The sequence below is a fragment of the Sebastes umbrosus genome, chromosome 3 (assembly GCF_015220745.1).
Source record: "Sebastes umbrosus isolate fSebUmb1 chromosome 3, fSebUmb1.pri, whole genome shotgun sequence".
In the NCBI taxonomy this organism is placed as follows: domain Eukaryota; kingdom Metazoa; phylum Chordata; class Actinopteri; order Perciformes; family Sebastidae; genus Sebastes; species Sebastes umbrosus.
This window is the reverse complement of record NC_051271.1, coordinates 24,800,208-24,822,552: the sequence shown is the minus strand read 5'-3', so window position 1 is coordinate 24,822,552 and position 22,345 is coordinate 24,800,208. Positions and strand designations below refer to the sequence as shown.

Below are 22,345 nucleotides of genomic sequence, written 5' to 3'. Positions count from 1 at the left end.
TTTTGTTATTTTATTATTAAATTAAATGTTATTTTAACCTCTTGAACCCCAGCGGGGGCCGTTACACACATTGCAACAAACACCTGAGGCCTGTACTACGAAGCAGGATTTGGGGTTAGCGAGGTAACTTCAGGGTTAACCCTTCAGGGTTTTGTGTCCCAAGACGGTGATTTTACTTCTTACCGGGGTAGATCGCCATGGCAACTGATGCTGAACCAGATAACAGAGATCAACTCGTATAAAATCACCGCCTACTGACCGATCACAGCTCGGTGCGCAGATTGTGAAATAATTTTACAAAAATACAAAGAAGTTTAAGTCATAATTTAGGCTAAAAGCAACACAGTTTAAAATGACAAATGCAGGAAGGACAGCTGGCTGTATGCTGTGGTTGCTTATGGCTTTGAATTATGTTTTTATATAATTTTTTTTTACTTGCTCTCAAGTCCGTTTCATACCGCCGGAGTCGGAGACGCAGCTGAGAGAAAGCTGTAATACTCATACACGCCACATCATTACCAAAGGGTATAATGAAGGCTACTGTAATCTGTTGATTCACTCTATTTTGAAAGCTATTTATATATCACTGCGCCATCTAGATGAATATATCTGACTTTTGAGTATTCTGTTAATAATAAGTCTGTTAATTTACGCCTTCACACATCGGCTATTTTGTCTTTTGCCAGCTGTCCTTCCTGCATTTGGTAGCTTCAACTGTGTTACTTTTAGTCTGGATTATGTGCTTAACTCTTCAGTATTTATATTTTGTTCATGTGAACGCGCTCATAGCCAGATTAAGAAGCCCATGGTTGATTTACCGAGTTGATAACCACCGTCATCGGACCGTTTAGCGGGATCGCGGTTGTTCGGGTTAGTTAAGCCAGATAAGGAGAAAATACCCTGGGTATGATGAACTCGCTCCGTATTACAGGCCTCTGAGAAGGACATGTTAAATATGTAGCACCATATTCATCCTGCATACCCACATAACGATAAGATAGATAAAGTGCATGATAACTATTTTTACCAAAATGAAACTCAATTCCAACATCAAACAACTAAATGAGCACACAGCAAAAACGCACTAACAGTGCATGCGCGCATAGTGGTGCCAGCGATTTTGCTACTTCATGCTACCCGCACAAAACGATGTTTTGTTTTTGAAAGCTGAGACTCCACCGAAACTCACTGAATCAGCAGCTGAAGAAGAGACAAAATAAACTTCACTTCATAACCATAAATTAGGTCTTACCTTTGCTGTTTTGTGATCAAACGTTGTGTTCGATGGCATATCAACGCTGCTAATGGCTACTCCGATGTCTCTGGATCCTTTCTGAGTGGATTCCAGCTGTCTGTATTCATTTGCATGGCATGGAGGAGCATTTGCACTCTTCTTCACTTCCTCCAGCATCGAACAGCCTCAGCCTTTCATGTGAAAAAACAGTCTATTTGTCCATCTGGTGGATGAGTGATGGTCCTGCACTCATCCAAAAGGCATTGCACTTCAATACAGCTGGTCAAATAAACCAATGGGTTATGGCTTCCTTTGAATGAGAACATGAATAGAGGTCTGATTGATTGATTTTTCAAAACAAAGCCAATTACAGTTGTATTTAGATGGAATGAATACTTATAGTGGCATGTAAATGAAATTAAATGAGTTTTACAGTCACAGATGGTACCCAAATGGCCAGTTTACAGATTCCGCCTTAACATGCCTCTACTAAAACTTCTCCAACTTTGCTCTGCTTTACTTTATTAGCATCAGTCTGTGCACAGGTAATGTTCAGATGTTGTGATATGGTTTGCTAGAGGTTTTGGGCTGCAGCTGCATCATTCTAAAGGGATATTGACTCTAAAAGTTTACAGTTTTGTTGGGCAGAAATGAAATCTTTCATTTATGTTGTGTTCCATCTTTATTTACTCTGACCCAAGAACATATATACTGATGCATACACCTTCGCAGAAATCTCACAAGCGTTACCTTCATTATGATACCAAATTTTTTCAAATAGACCCTGTAGTTGCAGAGATACACTCTATTCATTTTTGGCATGTTATTTTCGAGCAGGAGCCAATTAACCATTATACATCAATTTGACCCCATTTTATAATAATGAAAGTAATAAGTATACAACATATTGTTATATTATGTAAGTCGGTAAATGATCATACTCGATATATGTATATTTCCAAGCAGCTAAGACAATATATTTCATAATTTGGGAGCAGAAAGTGAAGAGTACGTGTGGACTGGTTGTGATGAAGATAAATTAAACCTCAAGTGAAATGTCCTTATGGAAACACGTTTGTGTTGGATTCATTCACCAGATGGGAACCAGATAAATACAACATTTTTGGTGGATGCATTTTTATTACATTTTAATAATTCCAATCTAACACACTCAAGACAGTGGCTGGATTTCTTCTTTATATGAACAGGAATCAACAGTACATTAACCATATGTCAGAACGTCCTAAAAGAAATCCAAATGAGTTTCTACAGGAGCTCAGGAAACAATATGTGAGATAGCTCTTCCCACTGCCGTCGTGAAGGTCCAGATAATCACACAAAATCATTACTGCTGATGAGCAGTGACTCATCAGCGCACACACCTTCAGAGCCATCACCGAGGAACAGTTCTCCTTGAATTTTAACCATGTCCTGTATCACTGTATTGCGTTTTGCAAAGTAAAGCCTGTTTTTATCATGGCTGGCTTTGAGTGAAACTCAAACCAGATGGAAGGAAATTGGAGATAAATGCAGCTGGAGTCCATGTCAGAGCAGAACCTTTTGGTGGTGCGGGACGAGACAGCGGTGATGTCATTGCATGTACAACGTTGCATGCATACAATCTGGCAATAGACACAACTTTTTATGCCTGTCTCTTTTAAATGCAGCTCTTAAATGGTAACACTTATTCATCATTTCTTAATTTCCAAGAGCGTTTCCCACGAAAGAACTATGTTATTTGGTACTAAATAGAGGTCAGTAAGTTTATTCATTTATCTGAGTTTTTAAGAGGGAATCAGTAAACTATATGGTGGTCAGGTATAGTAGTTATAAGCAGTTGTTGATTTAAAGAGGTATTTTCTTGAAAAAACAGCTAAAGGCTTAATGACTTGGAAAATTGACATTTAAACCCAAGATCTAAATATCGGAAACATTATTCTGCAATTTCTAACTATACAGTAAGACAAATTTGATATTTTTGCATGTTGAGCAGACACTGTGCAAAATACTCTCTAGCCTAGTAATTTATTATTATAAATGTTATTTTCAACATTTATAGTTAACAATTATATGTATACTGTATAATTGTTTATAACAATTTTACAGTGTTGCAAAGCATTTAGTAAGTGTTTGTGCACAGGTACAGCAGGCTTAAGAGTGACTATTCATTGTTATATTATAAACTACTGAAAGTATGATTATATATGATTACAGCTATGTTACATTGTGTTGCTAAACATTAAACATTCATTAACTGCTAATACACCAATTATGAATGTTTCACCTGAAGAGTTTGTTTCCAAATACTTTATTTTAGCACATAAACAGAGTTTACCAAGTGCTCTCCAAAAAGATAGTCAGATTATGGTAGGCTCTAGTGATAGTGACACCAGCAAAAGAAAAAGCCCTCATGAATAAGAGTTATGATAACGTATTGTTTATTTATAAATAATGTATTACATGTATCTCTACCAATAACATCTGCATTACTAAGCTCAACATTCACCTTCTTTGAAACACTCTAGTTGCAATCTGTAAAGTCTGGCAGAAAGCTCAGCCAAGGTGCTACAAAAAAAATCATCTTTCAATTTCATTGGCTGTGATGAATGTTATTTATGACTGTCTAAATTCTGCACAACATCCACTCCAGCTGAAATGAGGTGGTGTAGGTGAGTAAAGGCAGACGCCGTGTAAACAGTAGTCAGAACACTACAAATTCTTCTGGCACCTTCAACCTTTTTCCTTTGGCAGGGCGCCACACTGTAACAACACCCTCAGACGGGTGAAAGGTTTCAAAGCAAGATCTGATTATGGGGCGAACAAGCTGAAGAAGGACCCAGAACTAAAAATACACTGTGCATGATAACATCAAGAGGTTAAGGATGCACATAGTAACAGACACCTGCATTACCCGGAGAGCATCTGATCTCCTCCAGACAGTTTAAAGAACAACAAAACTCACAAGGCAACCTCTCCAAACTCATTTGATCATCGTCTGTGTGAAAAAGCAGCTCTTCTTTTGAAGTCGTACTGAGGACCCAGCTTGATTACCATTTGAAATTGAACAAGATCTGGTGAAAGGTAGAAAAAATTGCTGCTGGCAGGTCTCTTCATTACATCTTGGAGTTGGATTAGATGAAGTATTCAGGGCATTTCTGACAGAGCCGCTCTTCTCGGTATGGATTTAACCCTTAATGTTCCACTTTTTGCTGCATCTGGGAGCCAGCTGCAACTCTTTGTATACAGTGTGCGTGTGTCAGAGTCTGATTGGGGTCACTAGAGGGTCTGTCCCATTCAATATGCAGCTGATTGACCAACCAGGAGGTCACAAAAGTTCCAACAGGCAGGGGCTACCAAGTCGTAGAAATTATATTTTGAAGAATGAACTGTTCGTGTAGATGACAAAATGCACTTGAAACAAGTTAGTCACAAAGACATGAAGCGATTTAGAGCTATTGAGTTCTCACAGGCAGCTAAAAGTCGATGACATCTCATTAATGTATGTTAGTTTCCAAAATACTTGAAATCCAGTGCAGCCATTTAAAATTAAGTGGAATATGTTGTGCATTTAAAACTCTTTGGTGTGCTGCAAACGAAACAAAAAAAAACATAGCGTAACAAACTTGAAGATTACAGAAAGGAAAAGTAAACAAATTGTTCTTTTTTTGCTAAAAATGGTTTATTGGACAAGGAAGATTACAAATCTGATCTCTTGATGGTAACCATCAACCGTCTGATTATACAGGCCAACTCTTAAAAATGACTTACCACATGGAAAATATTAGCAACCCATGAGAGAGAGAAAAAAATACAAAAGATGAAAACGTAAGAAAAAAAATCAAAGACCGTTGAGAGACGAGTTTAAAGCACCGAAACTACACGCACAGCACAGTTAAAAAGAGAAAACAATGTAATGTTAAGACAGAATAAATAGACTAAATATGACAAATAAAAATGTTAGAAATGAATCATAGGAGTTAAGGAAGGTTAGAGTTGCATATCGCAATAAAAACATCTTTAATGCTGATCTGTTTTGCAGCCCCATTTCTTCCACTATTGGACCGTTTCAGTGTAACATGGAGACAAGAAGCAGGTGTGTATGTGTGTCCTAATTCAAACAAGACATCATGTGAATTCACTTTCCGAGGACCAAGGCACTCAACTTTTACATCAAATACTTGTGTACACCAAATTTTGAGCAATTACCACTGCCACTTGCAAACATACAGTACAAAGTAACATGTTTGGGTTTCAGGAGTGAGTTAAGTGAACTCTATGAGGTCCAGTAACGCTTTTTAATTTGATCATTCATCCTATTCAAGTACTGGTCAACAGTACTTTCCATACAGGTACCATACGAGTCTTGATCTTTACATTTTTACACAATACTTTTCCAATCAGTCATCAGAACATACAGTTATAGAGTTAGTGAGAAACACAAACTATCTATTTTAAAGAAATATTTTTTGTTTGTTCTCTAGAAATACCAATTCAACAGAATACGGACCTCTCCTACTATATTTCACAATCAGCGCGAGTTTAGTTAAATTAAGTACGTACTGTTAAAATACAAAAGTCATTAAGACTAAAAACAACTGAGACCAGTTTCATGACTGACAGTTGAGTGTGAAAGTGACACAGACAGAAGCCAGAGCGTGGTTTTTGACAGTAGATGAGTGGTCCCCACATTAATGATCCTGTTAAACATCACCGTGTTTCCATGTTTGTTTCGTCTGACCTTTAGGCCTTCTCCAGTGACTTATAGTAATCCTTCAGCACAGCCCAGGCCTTCGGCGCCATGAAGCCGTCGGGAGGATTCTCTCCCTCGCGAGCCATTTTACGCATACGTGTGCCTGAGATGAAATCGTAATCTTGATGACTGCAATTTAAAAAAAAAAAAGAGAGAAAGAAAGAGTTTTGAGTAACAGACATATTTCAATCAATGAATAGATGCTTATCAACAGCACAGGAAATGTGAGCCAACAATAACTGCCTGCTGCTTTGGAGTCAAGTACAACGAGACGTAGGAGCAGGCCAGTTAGCATTTATGCAAAAACAATCCAAAGAAGCTCCTGTAACATTATACATCCCACTAGTACTACCCAGTGAAATGAGACATTGTTTGTGTGTGAGAATATTTATATAACTAAACTCTACATTGAATATGCTGACCATTTCTGGCATGCTGCTTTATTAGGAATTCCTCATGAATCACTCTGTGGCAGGAGAGACATACTGTGACAATCCAGTCAGCACCAACACGCCGCTGCAATGATGGTTGTAAAGTGAGGCCAGTGCAGACGACCCTCAACATTTATGATTTCTTCAAGTTCAGGGTGTTGGAGTAGATGTATAATTTATATGCCTGTGTTTAAGATACTTTATCGGTCTTTACTACGCATTGCTGAATCCTTTTTTGTTACTACCACTACAAGCTGCCAAAGTCAGAATTTTTATATCCTCACATGCAGAGGCTTCAAATGAAAAAAACAGGTATCATTTATGTGTTAAAAAACACAGATTAAAGAGGCCATGTCAGGATTCCGGTTTGTTCTTTAGTTTTTTGTTTCTGATATTTAAGCCAGAATTTTTTTAGCAATTCTGGTGGACAGAACTCTACAGTAGGTGATACAACCAACAACAAACCTCTCCGATACCAGTATCAGTTTACTATGAGCTTTTAGTGTCTCCTACATTCACTGGTGCTCTAGGAGGTGGAAAGAAGTCTTTTTTAAAATACATGTTTTAATAACGTCTTAGCTTTCGGTTGTGCATTGGCAAGGATCTGGCGATACGATGCGTATCATGATACAGGGGTTGCGATTCAGTATATTGCAATACTGTAAGCAAGGCGATATATTGCAGTTTTTAAAATCTAATTTTAGTATAAAGAACACACCACCATATGTGTAAAATCAGAGTAAAAAAAAAAGACATTAGCGGTGCGCCTTTATGTCACTTCCTGTCTCAGTTTACATTGTTTCATTGGAATGGAAGTCAGACGTCTGAAGATAGATGACAACACTGCTATCTAGCGGTCAGGGGTTTAAACACAACACAAAATGAACCACTTGTTTGCCACGAATCTTTGCATGTAAACTATTAAATAAAAATCAATACTCAAGTGTATCGTTAGTGAGAACAAAGCGGTGAATCAGAGAAATAAAATGTTATTGCTGAAACCCAGAAATGTCCTGAACAAAGCAAAATAAGAAGAAAAGAGAAAATACAGGCAGATGGCTGCAAGGTCTCTCTAGATATAGACACCACCACACACTTCTGGTTGGTCAGAAGTGATGATTGAGTGCCAGGAATTCCAATATATATGCAACACCTAACCCATAGATTAAAGCATGTTTGTTTTCCTTTTTAAAATCTATTTCCTATTTCTGAAAGAAAGCATCCAAAATTGCTGTTCAATGAATAAATGTTAAAGCACCTGTATCATCACTTTAGGCCGGGTATCACACACTACTGTTAATCATCCTCACCACCAAACTGTCTGTCTGCATGAAGGAATGTAGCTGTGAAAACCTTCAGATTAAATATTGATTGGAAAATCAAATACTGTCAAAAAGCTTCTTTCCCATAATCAGATTGTGGATTTCACTCGTCCAAACATTTTTGATGGCGACTCCATCCTGCCTCTATAACAGATAGCTTCTCACTGCACGTTCAGCTGAGAAAAAGATATGAACAACTTTGATTTAAGCGAGCAGCCAACGACGGTCTTCATCTCAGACCAGAGCTGAACGGAGCACTGGCACAAGTTCATCACAGCTTCACTAGTCGATAAATTACTGTCAGGGGGATAATCAAGACGGTTTTAGACATCTTGTTAGCAGACATTTACATTTATCTCCACTGAGCCGACATTCAGAGAGGCTCCTGCTGCTCATGAAGTCACATTTTCTAATTGCTATCACATGACAGAGCACATCATGTTGCTCTTAAACAATGAGAAGCTGTGAAGAGGACCTCGCAGTTCACATGGCGTGAGGTAAAAGAGCTCCAGGCAAATTCTTCCGAGAACATTTTTATACAGTGTCAAATTAGAAACAGCTTGCTGTGATCCAAGCCATTACACTTTGGAGGAAGACTGAGGGGTATTGCTGGTGATTAGGATAAGCATCCATATTCCTCCTGAAATTTGGCAAGAGGCTGTCCGCATGCATGAGAGAAAGGAATGCCATAAATCTGACTGAGTGACGACAACAGACTCTGGAAATTTTTCTCCAGCTTTAGCCTACAGATGATATCAAGCCATCCTTATGCTTTCCCTTTCAGGGATCAACAAAGTCATCTATCTATCTATGAGATTATATTAAAAAAAATACAACATAGTGTATTTTACTGGAGGGAGTCATTTACGGATTTTACGTGACATTCTGAAATGTGTTTAAAAGGTCAATGAGGAGATTTTTGATGTTTTAATACAAGTAAAAAAACATATTATATACTTGCATATGCTTTTTATTTGCACTCGAGCCTGTACGTAATTTTATTGTATTGTGTGCCTACAATTGTGACATACTGTATGTACATTTTAAAATTCTTGCATATATATTTATATTTTTTTTGTCTTTGTATTTTTATCCTTTATATTTATTTTTTCTGGATTTCTTTAATCATATTTTCCACACTAGTCTTGATGAGTATACCACGTTGCAATTCATTACACATCTACTTGTGTATGTGACGAATAAAAGCTTTGAAGCCTTAAATTTAAGACTGATGACAAAAAGGCATTTTACTTCACTGTTTCCTCTCTATTTGAGTCTATAATTTAGACCGACAGTTGCAGACATCGTTACAGAATATAGCCCCCATATGCAAACAAATGGCTGGTAGAATTTTAAATAAGTACTATTTTTAGCAGCACTAAAAGTACTAGATGTTCCCGATCAACACAGTTCGGTTTTGGACTCAATGTCATAAATATGCATCATGGAAAACAAAGCAAATCATTTGATTAGTCTGGCCATATTTAGTTTGAAAATTCCTGGCTGAACACAGCTAACGTTGCATAACCTGACGGTGGAGGAGGCTGCATCAAATCCGGACGAGAGGCAGTGAGATTACAGGATTTTGTTAGTCATCATGAGCAGTGTCTGTATACAGGCTTTAATTAATGGCAGCGCTCTGTAATTTGTAAGCAACATCAAAGCTCATACTAATCCACAAAACATTTTAACTGAATAAGAAAGAAAAACAATTCCTGTTATTCTTGGCTTGGTGTTTTACTTTTGATAGAAGAGAAGAAGGAAGAAAGTGGATGAAAGGGTTTAAAAAAACAAAAAAAAAGACAAGTCTAAAGAGTAAGTAATTTAGAGAATGTAATTTCTATTTAGGCTGCTGGTTCTAATTGGCCTAAATGTGAGGTATTAATCTGGAGTAAATCTACAAATAAAATATTTTATTTAGTGTGAGCATTGAGGTTTAGTCTCAAACTATTTCTGTATTCCATCACCCATAAACTTAAAGATTATGGGAAACACAATGGCAGGCTTTACAAAATTGAAATTAGAACACAAACAAGTACTCACTTTTTGGGCTCATAAAAGTCCATTGCTCTTTTGACCTTGTTGTAAGCGGCGACCTTGAAGGGAACAATCTCCAGGGTGATGAGGCCGGGAGCCATGGTGAGGACTTTGGCGCCATGAGTGGGCTCATACAGGTCCTTTCCTGTGTCGGGGTGGGGCATGCCTGCAGGGTCACGGCCCACAATGTAGAAGTTGGCTCCGGCCACCATTCGAGCTCTGCAATGCCACTGAACCTGAGGACGAGGATAAAAGAAAGAAAAAGTGTGAAATATACTGTCTGTATTCTTTGTAAAGCTACGAAGAGAAACATTATTTTATTTTTGTTTACAATATAGGTTTGTACAATAAAGACTGTTATATTTAATATGATGGTCTGTCCCAAAGGTGTTTACCTTTAATAATGTTTGAAACCGGCTGCAGTAGCTTAGTCGGCTACTTTTACATGCGCCGTTTTTATTAAACCACTTTTTGTCACTCTGATTTTAATCATTAGTAAGATAATATCCTGAAGTGTGATTTGGTGGATTACATTGTTGGAATATGTTCCATTTACAGTATTTACAATGGGCGATGCGCTGTTCTGTGGTTTATGGTTTTATGTCCTGTTACTTTGTTAAATGCCACTCTTAAAAAACATTAATGTAGGTGTATATTCCCGGTGTACGGAGGATCCTTTAGTGTGTGATTTAATTTCATGAATGGATGGTTACATGGCTGGATTATTTGGAAGAGAGAATGCCACATTTGTAACAAGTTAAAGTAACAGTGAATGATTTATTTTCCTCCCTGTCTGCCGATTCTGTATCATGGACGAAGAGCTGACAGTGTTGCGTTACACACTCACCGGCCACTTTATTAGGTACAAGGTGTACCTAATAAAGTGGCCGGTGCTAGTACCGGGTGGTCTTCTGCTGCTGTAGCCCATCTGCTTCAAGGTTGGACGTGTTGTGCGTTCAGAGATGGTATTCTGCATACCTTGGTTGTAACGAGTGGTTATTTGAGTTACTGTTGCCTTTCTATCATCTCGAACCACTCTGCCCGTTCTCCTCTGACCTCTGACATCAACGAGGCATTTCCGTCCACACAACTGCCGCTCACTGGATATGTTCTCTTGTTCAGACCATTCTCTGTAAACCCTAGAGATGGTTGTGCGTGAAAATCCCAGTAGATCAGCAGTTTTTGAAATATTCAGACCAGCCCGTCTGGCACCAACAACCATGCCACGTTCAAAGTCACTTAAATCCCCTTTCTTCCCCATTCTGATGCTCGGTTTGAACTTCAGCAAGTCGTCTTCACCACGTCTAGATGCCTAAATGCATTGAGTTACTGCCATGTGATTGGCTGATTAGCTATTTGTGTTAACAAGCAATTGAACAGGTGTGCCTAATAAAGTGGCCGGTGAGTGTATATTCAAGATAACTTTTTCCTCCCCCTCTACCTTGACTTTGTGTGTGGAGCCTCCATGCAAAACAGTGATGTATGTCCCAACGTGACTGGTGGAACTGCGCAGCCATCTGCCACTATCGGAGCCCAGTTCCACCGATAATGATAGTTTGTAAAACGTCCTATCGGCGCCGATTAATCGGCCAAACCAATTAATCGGTCTACCTCTAAGTGATACAAAGGCTGGAGCTGAGTCTGGCTCTCTAAACCTCCCATTCAGAAATATAAACTGAATAAATTCACTGCCTGACATCCACCAGCCTCCAATCTGCTCTCAATAATTTGCGCTGTAGCTTTCCAATTACCGTAAGTGAATGATTAATACATTCCCGGCTACACAGCTACGCTAAGTCACACGAAGACATTTGTGTATGCCAAGGAAACACTCAACAGAGCGCCTCAAGACTATTGCACAAATCCCCTTTCCTGCCATTTTTCACTCCCAAAAAAAAAGTAAATGACAGTCCTCCTCCCTGTGTTTGTTGTCATTACCCAGTGCTGCAGTCACATTTTTTGTTCTCTGTCTGTTTTGAGGACAACATTAGGACTCAAGTATGCAACTACAAATACAACATTCTTGATAATCCAATACCTCAGTTGGCCCAGCATACATCATGGGCGAAGGAAAGATGGCCACGATGGTAGAGTCTGGATTCAGGATGCCCTCCTCCAGCACAGCGGCGTGCTGCTTCATTCGCCAGGGCAGCGGCACATCATCGTCCTTGGTCCAACCACCCAGTGGGTGAAGGAGCAGAACAGGCCGGCGGTAGCCTCGCTCGAGGAGGCGCTTGTGGGTGTCTTGCATCAGGAGAGCATGGCCGTTGTGGACTGGGTTGCGGAGCTGGAAGGCAAATACAGCATCTAAACAGAGAGAAAGATGGAGGGTGAGAAGGGTTTGTTAAACTGCGACCAAACACATCTGAACACATCTGTGCAAAACAAACAAAAGGCCATAGTGTACCCAGAGATAATCAAGCAGCTCATTGCCCAAACCACATACATTGAAGGACTGAATCACACCAGAGCTTTCTCTCCCATGACTTTCCTACTCTGTGTCCCTTACTTCTTTCCCAAAGACTAAACAAAGAATAACAGCATTGAAGTGAGTGGACTACCAAGTGTGTCCTTTCCTTTTGAAGAAAAAAAAGGTAGCAGTTTATAAACATTGTGACACTTCTCAATCTCTAAAAGCCCTTGGTTCAGGATGTTGTTTACTTTAGTTCTAACAGGAAATATACAAGAACGTGTCCCATACCTGCGTTCATCTCTTTAAACTTCTGTTTGAGCTCGGTGGGTGTCAGTCGGTACTGATCGAGTTCATCGTTCCAGTAGATCTTGTCCAGAACCTGCAGGTCTCCCCCGACCAGCCAGTCCCCGCTTTCCATCACCATCTGAAATCGGAGTCACAATGATGACAGGGAACACAACTCAAACATAATCCAGACTTAAGACATTGTGGTCCATAAAAGCCTCACTGTGCTGGAACCAGGCCAGCCTGAATTCTAATAAAAACTCCTGAGTTATTACCCAGTTGCAACGAGGACACGCCAGCATAAATCAAAGCCTCCGTGTGTCAACAAAACCCTGGCATGCCCACATCTACTACCTTAATTTCAATAACAGAGCAGGGACAAAAATCAGATTGTATTCCACAATAAAAACCTGGTGATGAGCCGCATGACCACATTGGAGAGAAATTTTCCCCCGCCAGAGATTAATCCAACAATGTCACAGAAGTGCTCAGGATCCAGGCAAAGGCTGCTTTTGTTTTCAGACAATATCTTTCGCCTGCCTGCCTCGTGTGGCATTTATGAGACTGTAGCTAGAGTTACTTTAAAGACCGGCCTGTGCGATGTTAATGTGATACAAAGTGACACGCTCTGTAATAAAACAAGTAAGATGGGAGAACTCAAAACAAAGGCCACAAATGAAACATGAAGTGTGAAAAAGATGTTTCTGAAGTTGATAAAAAATAAAAAAAAGATGTCACTTATTTCATTCAACATGTCATTTATCATGTGAGGAAAGTACAAAAAAAAGCCTCTTTGATATCCATATTTAACAGACTGGTTTCAGTTTGATCTGGCAAGCTATACATAAAAAATCACAGCAGTAGAGGTGTCTACGTGATGTGATCAATAACTACTTGGCTCCGCCGTAAGAAGCTTTCAGGATCGTGTTGTGATTTGTTTTCCACACTCCAATTAATCCAACCTGTCCACTGCTGGCCTGAGAAGAGTCATGAAAGATGCGTAACGGTCTTATTCTATGGAAAGATCAACAGCAAAGACACGGCGCAATTTATTTTCAAAGCATTAAGTGAATGGAAAATATAATGTGTGCATGGATACATCAAAGGAGCAGGTCTACAAGTACACATGTGCTCTGTTTAACCGTTATAAGTGCCCCCAGGACTTCACATGTGAAACGGGCCCTAGCCAAATAAACACACTACACCGTGGTTTCCGATGAAGGGGGCTCCTGTCTGACTGACGGACGGACAGGTAAACAGGAAAAAGTGGATTAACTACATGTAATATGGAGCAGGTCGTTTCTGCTCGGAAAGAGACGGATAAAAAAAAAGTTGTAGCTACCAGCGCAGAGGTGTGCTGACAGACTGGCTCCGGCGCGGGGAGTTAAACATACACTTATGTACACATACACTCACTCTTTAATGAGTGACGCCTTAATTACAGCAAGCTGAACACACACATGTTGAGCTGTGACAGGTTAGAGTGGAAGAATGACAGTGAGGCATCAGGTGTTGACACTGGAGAGTTATGGTACCAATTTATGAAACTGGCAGCCTCCTCCATCCTAGAACACATTAACAAGCCAGATCTAATCACAAACAAGGTGACACAAAAAAGATATCTGCTGAGGTGAAAAATTACTACCAAGCGCGCTGTAATACTGAGGCAGCTGCGGTGTAGTGCTCTAGTTAATCTCCAGCCAGAATTTTTAGCTGCACGAGGCTTTGAAATGAGCCAGTGAGGTTTACAGTAAGTCTGACCCCCGGGGGGTGAAATCACTAAATACCACAAAGGTTACTTTCTATTTTGTCTTGCCCCTTTGCCAATATACAAGTGGCCAGACAATTGCATTAATCCTGAAAACAATGGGATTTAAAATTAGCCAAACAGACAAGCATCTTTTAAAAGTAACCTTGCACTCCCAGTTCACGCGGATGGATTTATAAAAAGGCAACCTGACAGCTATCTTTGTCTGTAACACCAGACTGTTCCAGCTACAAGCCAGTGCCACTTTCCGCAGGGTGTGCAGGATCATTTCAGGACGTTATCTCGCCACTGAGTCTACCTGAGCCCCACAGCAGTCGATAGGAGACAGATGGAAACAATTCCAGGGTATATTTGGAGAAGGGTTGGGTGAGCGGAAAGGTGGAGGCTGGCAGGGATTCCAACAGCCTGTTGAGCTGAGCAGTACAATCACAAAACGCATTTGGTGGAAGCTGAGCGAGTGACTAAGCATCCAAATATAACACCTGCAAAATGAGGGTGGACCAAAAAAAGATCAAGTGATTATACTGGGCGTCCTGACAGACTGCGAGAAAAGCCCCGCTCCTCCACCTATTCAGTCTTTCCATAAGCAATGTGAAGAGGCCAGCTCGGATCTGTGTTCTATCAGTGCAGAAGCCAGGGAGGCAGCTTGCATTCGCATGCAGAGTGTTTATCACATAGCACACTGAGACAGACCGTCTGCAGCTCTGCAATGCTGCTCAGTACTTTTAGCAGAGTTGAACTTTTGTTTCTTCTATAGCATTTCCAAGCCTATACTCAGTTTTCAGAGTTAAATTTACCTTGATGTAAGGGTGGTCCTTGCAGGTGGTGCCCCACTGGCGAGCACATCGCTCTTCTTTGCGGTGTTCATAAAACTCGGGGTTGCGAAGGATGGCCACTCGTCTGCCCTCGTAGACCAAAGCGATAGCTGTCAGGCCATCTAAACGCTCTTTATCTGCAGTAGACATGGGCAGCACCACAGGCACTGACAGGTTGATGACGCCACCTAGGACAATGGAAAAACAAGAACATTTTTATTAGGAGAAAAGTCATACTTATGCAGAGAGAAAATACATTAGGGCTGCAATTCACTATTTTCATTATCAAGTAGTCTGCTGGTCATTTGCTTGAATAGTCGATTAAATGTTTTCCGTTTTCAAGCTATTCCATTGATTTGGCATTTGGCGGCAATAACACACCAAGAAGTAAAGACGACGACGACTGCAAGCTAGCAAACTTTGATGTAAACACTGCCCAATTTAAAATATATACTACGAAAATCAGCTTTGCAGATGTTTAACGAGGAAAGAAATGCATTCCACGACGCGATTGTTAAACCTTAAGGTTGGACAAAATGTGTCTTAATGGGAAACACCAAATGTAAACAGAACTTTTGTTTGCCAACAAAAAAACTCCTAGGGATGCACCGATCCGTGACTGGGATTATTCATTTATGTGTAAGGCAACATCAGCTTGACTTAAACATCGCTTTCTTAACTTTGTAAAACAAAATTTAACAAATAAATACATAGATATGCATTTACTGAATTGCACATACACCAGCAACTTGGTAAAAAATCTTCAAAATAAACAGGAACCTGTTAAAACCCGTTTTAATGTAGCAACAAATTGGTCAAAACTTAAACAGGAATTAAAATTCCAGTCTATATAGTATATGGTATAAAAACATAGAAGTGAATTGAATAGATCGGCCCCATTGTCCCCGATACCCGATCCATCTATTTGAATCAGTATCGGTCCGATATCCGATCCAGTATCGGTGCATCCCTAAAAACTCTACAGAGCACTTTTAATATTGGATAAAAATCCAAGAAAAATAATGCAAAGGATCCCAATGGGACACTGAGAACAGACATCCTAAAAAAAAAGGCAGGTTAAAACGTTCAAAGGTTAGTAGTATACTGAACAAAACAGCTCAACTATTCTGATCAAATTTCCATTCTGTACCCCCTCAGGCTAAATGGGGGATATAGAGCTAAACCACAGGCTACAGTGAGTCTTCAAGGCTGCAATTTAAGAAGCTAGAGGAGAAAAAATCCCCTTCTTAAGCTAAGCTGGAGCTTGACCCTTTTCTCGTTCTATAATTTGAGTTGTGCAGCGACAGCGTTCTGTTGGACGGTTCATTTTGCCGTCCAGTTTGCCGTCCAGTTTGATGAAAAAAATTGGACCGGCACGCTTTTCACATCACATCAGATCAAATGCAGTGGAAGCGGGAGGGGACGCTGGCTGTTGCTGCCCCCACCTCCCTCTGGACCCTCTTCTCGTCCCCTTTGTCGCAGCGTATAGCTTGCAGCTGGTTCCAATAAAACACACACACACAAGACTGCCAAATGTCCGAGCGAGAGAGAGAGACACAAGCTTGGATTTGGGTCTCTGTTTATTTTTGCAGACTATTTGATTAGTCAAACATGCAGTATTCTGCTCCCCAACCAGTTTTAGTGTTATGGTTTGGGCAATCAATCCTCTCCCTGTGATATCATTCTTTCACTGTCAAATCCCTGGAAGGAAGTGAAAATGGACAAATGGTTGGTGTGTGGTGTCAATCAATACAGAAGCCTCTTCCTCTGTGTCCCTCTCCCTCCGGACAAACAGGAAAAGTGGAATCAAGTCTTTTCACATCAATATATATATTTTTGCCTCCGTCCGTCCAGACAGCTCAGTTTCTCAGGCTAGACATCTTTCTGGAGGAAAGAACCTAAATCATCAAAGTTGCGAGAACTTGATGGTTTTATCCTTCAGCGAGGACAGCAGTTGTAATATATACCTGTCCTGTCATGTTAACTTTCAATTTTATTTTATGTGTTTTTCCTCTCACTGTGTGTGTAGCAAAAATATCTGGCATCACAACACACGACTGAGGTTTGAGCAGTCATATTGGCAATAAAAATAAATTGACTTTTTCTTGGAATTTCAAACAATACATGAGAAATTGCTGTAATTACACCGAGAGACTCTACACCCGATGTGATATTCGTTTTCTGAACAGTGCCAAAAACCAAGGCATTTCTGAGACTTGGGTGCAACTGAAGTTATATCTTCACCAACATGATATACAACGTCGTTCTGCATCTAAATCACTCCTGAGTATATCAATGTATCATCCTGCCACCTGGCTAAGCTGTACATCACTGCTGTATAATAAAGCACTTCTTCAGCATGTCAGCCTGCAAGAAGAAACATAATTTAAGCCTCTCAGCACATCTAACGGTACAAAATCTGCATTGCAGTTTGCAGGGACACACGCAGGGAGTATTTGTTAATCTAATTTAACGCTCCATTTAATCAGAAAGCTACATTTTTATTGGAGTAAAGTAAAAAAAATGTGAGAGAGGAACACAAAGAGCTTCAGCTACAACTGATGGAAATATTACAAAACATCTTAGTGCTCAAATATCTAATATATATGGAGGTATATTATGGGTGTAAGAAATGTGTACTCATGTCCCAACAGAAAGCCATCCCGTGTTTCTGAGTAATCCAGTTTGTGAGCACTCATCTCCATCTAGTGCCTTTCTCGAGAATAGCAATCCTGAATTTTACAATGAAATATCAAAATGTTATTTCCGTTAAAAGCAGAAATGACATCTTACCATCCAGCAGACAGTCAAAATGAAGACACTGCAAGTACTCTCGCTCTCTCATAAAGCCATTCAGAGGAGTGGCCCAGCCTTCAGCCAGCACCTGCACCCACTGCATGTCCACCTGAGGATCACACACAGTCACATACAGCAGGTCACATACTGACCAACAACTTATTATATGCCATTCAAATGAAAAGGATATAAGTACATGTATTTATTAGTGGATAGATAAATGACTAATAATTGCTCAATGTACAGTACGTACAAAGGCTAGCAATAGTTATTTAGCTCCATTTATTTATGAAGATTTATCAAAAGAAAAAGAAAATCAGAAGCACCTTTCCAATCTGTACAGCAGGCAGAGTCTCTGCATCAGCCTTAGCCAGGTCCAGTTTATTCTCCTGAACGTACAGCTCTTTCACTTCATAAGATGCATCAACAGGAACTATATCCTGCGGAAAAATAATGTGAAATTAATAATTATAAATAAAACATCCTGCATGAATCAAGACTTTGGTAAAAGGTTTACTATTCACAAAAGAAATTGACATGATAGAGTAACATCAAAATCCATTCAAATATGAGGCTTCACTGCCCCCTTGTGGCCAACAGAGGAAATGGCACAGTTTTAGTCTGAACTTTGAGCCTCTAGGTGTCTCTGTGATGCTCGCACAGATATTCTTTAAAATAAATACCAACAGCAGCTGATTCTAAATATGATACACGTATTTTAAACGTGTCAAAGCAGGATATTTCTTGCCCTCACCCTTTCCTGAAGCAGGTCAATAAGCTGTTGTATGCATTCATTCACGCTGCAGGAGTCGGTCTTCAGCACCAGCTCTGGGGCCTCTGGCTTCTCGTACTCTGAGTCAATCCCAGTGAAACCTGATAAAATGAAAAGAATGAAATGCTTTTATATGCAACATATACAACACATAATCAACATGAAAAGCTTATTTTTGTTCTATTTCCATTATTATGTTGATTTGAAATGAACACTATTAAATAGATATCCTAGCAAAATTCTTAAACAACAGCACTTGTAAACATTTTCTCTTGAAATACCCTTTAAACAATCACACAATCCTGATTAATAACTGATCTATCCATAATCTAGTATCAAGAATTATTATATGAGTGGGTTTAGCAGAGTTTGCAGCCAGGAATTAGAAAATAGTGATGTAAGTTACAATAAATCAGAATTCTTCATGTTTCTTGGGGGTTAAAGTGGAGCTTCGGAAAACGGGTACGGACTAAATTCCATCTCAATAACAAACAATGTCTCAACTATACCAAAGACAGAAAGGAGGCTCTTACAAATGTCAATCTGACCTACAGACATGACACAAAACTCAGGAAATTGGGTTTCTTAGCACACTGCACCGCAATGTGCTAAGAAACTTCCTCTTACAGGGACACATCCGTTTTATTGCCACTGTCACGTCATTTCTGTGTAAGTTGACATGATAAGCATTAGTACAAACAGGAAGTGAAGTTTGGGAAATTATGGTATTTACATGTGACATACAATAGCAGAAGTCATACTGGTGAAAAAATGTAAACGCATTGTAGATGATTACTCTTCTAGATTTGCCTTCTGTTTTGCATTTATCAACAAAGTATGGAAGTACAATTTGACTGAGTCTCTTTAAAGGCCCTGACACACCAAGCCGATGGTTAACCGTCAGCCAGTTTGGGGCCAGGGTCTGTCGCCCTAGTTTTTGCGGCGTGTCCCGCACCGTCGGCTCTAGTCTGCCCGCGTTGGAGTTTTTTTGGCCGATTCAGCATGTTGAATCCTATCCAATACAGATATTTTCACAATGACATGGCCATCTTGAATGAAGCTAAGTGGCGAGCGAGAGTGGTGTGAAAATGGTTGGCAAACGCTGTTTTGTTTCATCAATGTATCATTACAACAACTTATCCCTATATCCACTGTCCTCAGTCTTCCGGTTTGCCTTTTTGAATGACAAATACGGACTACTGATACCTGCTGGTAGGGAGAGTTATTTTCTTCTCACGCAGGCGCAGGTTGTACTTGGTAGTTGGCCATCGCCTGTAGTCTTTGCAATGTGTTCGAGTGTCATTTTCTGGCAAAAACACATGCGACGTGAGGCGGCGCAACAGGTGGCCTTCGTCGCCGCTAGTTCTCTGATGTTTGGTGTGTTTGGGCCTTAAGGTCAAAGGTACAGAGTACTATGTAACAGATGTCACTGTATAGCAGTCCAAGTATGAACCCTGACTTGATTACATGACAGATGCATAATCCGGTATTAAAGCATACTCCACCTCTTATCTCCCCCGCTCTGGCTCTCTTGTACAGCCCCTTCACGTCCCTTTGCTCACAGACATCCAGTGGAGCGTCCACAAACACCTCAAAGAAAGGCAGCCCTGCTACCTCATGGATCTTCCTGGCATTGAGGCGATCCTGATAGACAATAACCAAACATACAGTAAGGTACATGCATGATTTAGTCAAAGAGTTAGAGAAAGATAGCATGTTATTAAGACTCATTGGGTTTGGTTTTCAAAGAATAAAAAAGGTTTGTTTTCTGCTGCAAGAGGACAATTAGGTCCAATTGTAAGCAGAGGTCAGAATTGGCTTCCAATAATCATGCCAAATCTATTGTTAGAACTGGCATCCCTGGCAATTTCAGCAGGATAATAATGATAGACAGTGACATGATCAGTAATATCATCATTATCAACCTAACATTTATTGGTAATTCCAAAATAGAACAAAACTGTTCACAAAGGACAGAATTAATTCAAATATGGTTCAATAAAGATTGTATGACAGAACAAGAGACTAATTTAATAATATCAGTGAGGTCCAACCACATTTTTCCCTGCGGTCATCTGTTTCTGATGCTTTCTTTGGGGAGTCACTCACCCTGCCGTAGGGAGAGATGAAGCTGGCGATGCAGACCAGCCCAGCATCAGCAAAAAGCCGAGCCACCTCAGCAATGCGTCTAATGTTCTCTTCACGGTCCTCTGGGCTGAAGCCTAGGTTTTTGTTCAGCCCCTGACGGATGTTGTCCCCATCCAGTGTGTAGCAGGGGATACCGTGACACACCAGGTACTCCTCCAGAGCCATGCTCACTGTGGTCTTCCCTGCACCGGACAAACCTTGACAGAGAAGAAAACAACAGCATTACGAGACAGCTATGAGATGATATACAAGCGCAGAAAGGACATACGGTAATAACATAACCTACCACTCAGCCAAACGGTGCATCCTCTGAACCCTCCTCTTGTGCCCACAACCTGCCCACGCTTGTTTCGGCTGACATGATGGGCTTGATAGGTGACATTAGTTGCACGTTGCATTCCCTGAAATAATACAGATTTAATGTCAATTCAGTCCACTTGCAACTCAATTACAGTCTATAAAAAACTCCAAATGAAAAGATAGAAGGTTAACATGAACAGACCCAGCCTTACAAACTTAAAGTGGCAATCCTTTCAGTCCTGGTTGATTTACATTTCTATTTGAGTGAAAACAATGAAATTGTGCTCAGAGTTTAGTTGCCCGGAGCCTTTTTGTTGATATATGAACCTAGAAATAGAATAGAGAAATTCTATTTCCTTGTACATAAACTTGATGTTTTCAGAATTGTGATCATTGTTTCATTTTTGTGTGTATACAACAGCATTTTTTTCCTGAAATGTCACCATAGACACCCAGTTCATAATACTGCAAATATGTAAATGTTGCAGTAATTTCATCAGTGGGCCATAGGCTCAATCACCATTATGTTACCTCCTTTGGCTAGAGATAGTGACTTAACAGACATTTATTTAAATGAAGTCAAGTAAATGTTATTTGTATAGCCCAATATCACAAATCACAAATGTACCATAGGGGGCTTTAAAAACTTAACCCAGGACGGACAGACGTGCAATAGATGTCGTGTGTACAGAGTAACAATATAATGAAAATACAGCATAGACAATCCATATGACAAAAATAAAAATGATACATATAATGTTAAACATTGATCTACAGTATGTTGGGGAACACTGTATAAATGTTACTTGTTTTATCGTTGATTACTGTAAATACTGCTGTTCACAGTAAGCATTAGCTACAGTGTACTTTTAATCATCAAACAGGAACTTGCAACTGTAGCAGTAGGATAAACTAGCGTAAGCTGGCAAAAGCAAACAGTGTTTTGTTGACACTTATATATAGATAGATAGATAGATAGATAGATAGATAGATAGATAGATAGAAACTTTATTGATCCTGAGGGAAATTCAAGTTCCCAGCATCACAGTTCCATAGTGCAAAACATGTAGTAAAAAGTACAAAAAAATATACCAGATACAAAAATACAAGGAGATGAAGAAAACTGTTAAAATTGAGTATAGTGCAGGGTAACAACTGTGATACAGGACTATTAAAAAAGTGAATATAGTGCAGAAGAGTCTGTTAATAATGAGTATAGTGCAGGGTAACTCCAGTAGCTTAGTCTATGAAAGTGCACTGTGTGTATTATTATC

General features: G+C 39.8%; 1 protein-coding gene across 2 annotated transcripts in view; it reads right to left on the bottom strand.

Annotated features, from left to right (window-relative positions):
* Positions 1 to 4,894: 4,894 nt before the first annotated feature.
* Positions 4,895 to 22,345, bottom strand: part of papss1 (3'-phosphoadenosine 5'-phosphosulfate synthase 1) — a 20,376-nt gene continuing 2,925 nt past the window's right edge. The window contains exons 1-12 of one of the 2 annotated variants that reach the window (XM_037762293.1): positions 21,284 to 21,327; positions 21,058 to 21,172; positions 20,733 to 20,968; positions 20,129 to 20,267; positions 18,606 to 18,724; positions 18,178 to 18,291; positions 17,849 to 17,960; positions 15,038 to 15,243; positions 12,476 to 12,611; positions 11,813 to 12,081; positions 9,781 to 10,010; positions 4,895 to 6,113 (exon numbers count right to left, since the gene is read on the bottom strand). In XM_037762293.1, coding sequence (XP_037618221.1) covers positions 5,975 to 6,113; positions 9,781 to 10,010; positions 11,813 to 12,081; positions 12,476 to 12,611; positions 15,038 to 15,243; positions 17,849 to 17,960; positions 18,178 to 18,291; positions 18,606 to 18,724; positions 20,129 to 20,267; positions 20,733 to 20,968; positions 21,058 to 21,169 — 1,812 coding nt within the window. In that variant the 5' untranslated portion in view covers positions 21,170 to 21,172; positions 21,284 to 21,327 and the 3' untranslated portion in view covers positions 4,895 to 5,974. Of the gene's footprint in view, positions 6,114 to 9,780; positions 10,011 to 11,812; positions 12,082 to 12,475; positions 12,612 to 15,037; positions 15,244 to 17,848; positions 17,961 to 18,177; positions 18,292 to 18,605; positions 18,725 to 20,128; positions 20,268 to 20,732; positions 20,969 to 21,057; positions 21,173 to 21,283; positions 21,328 to 22,345 lie in introns of those variants that run through there. The other variant, XM_037762285.1, reaches the window with a different exon arrangement.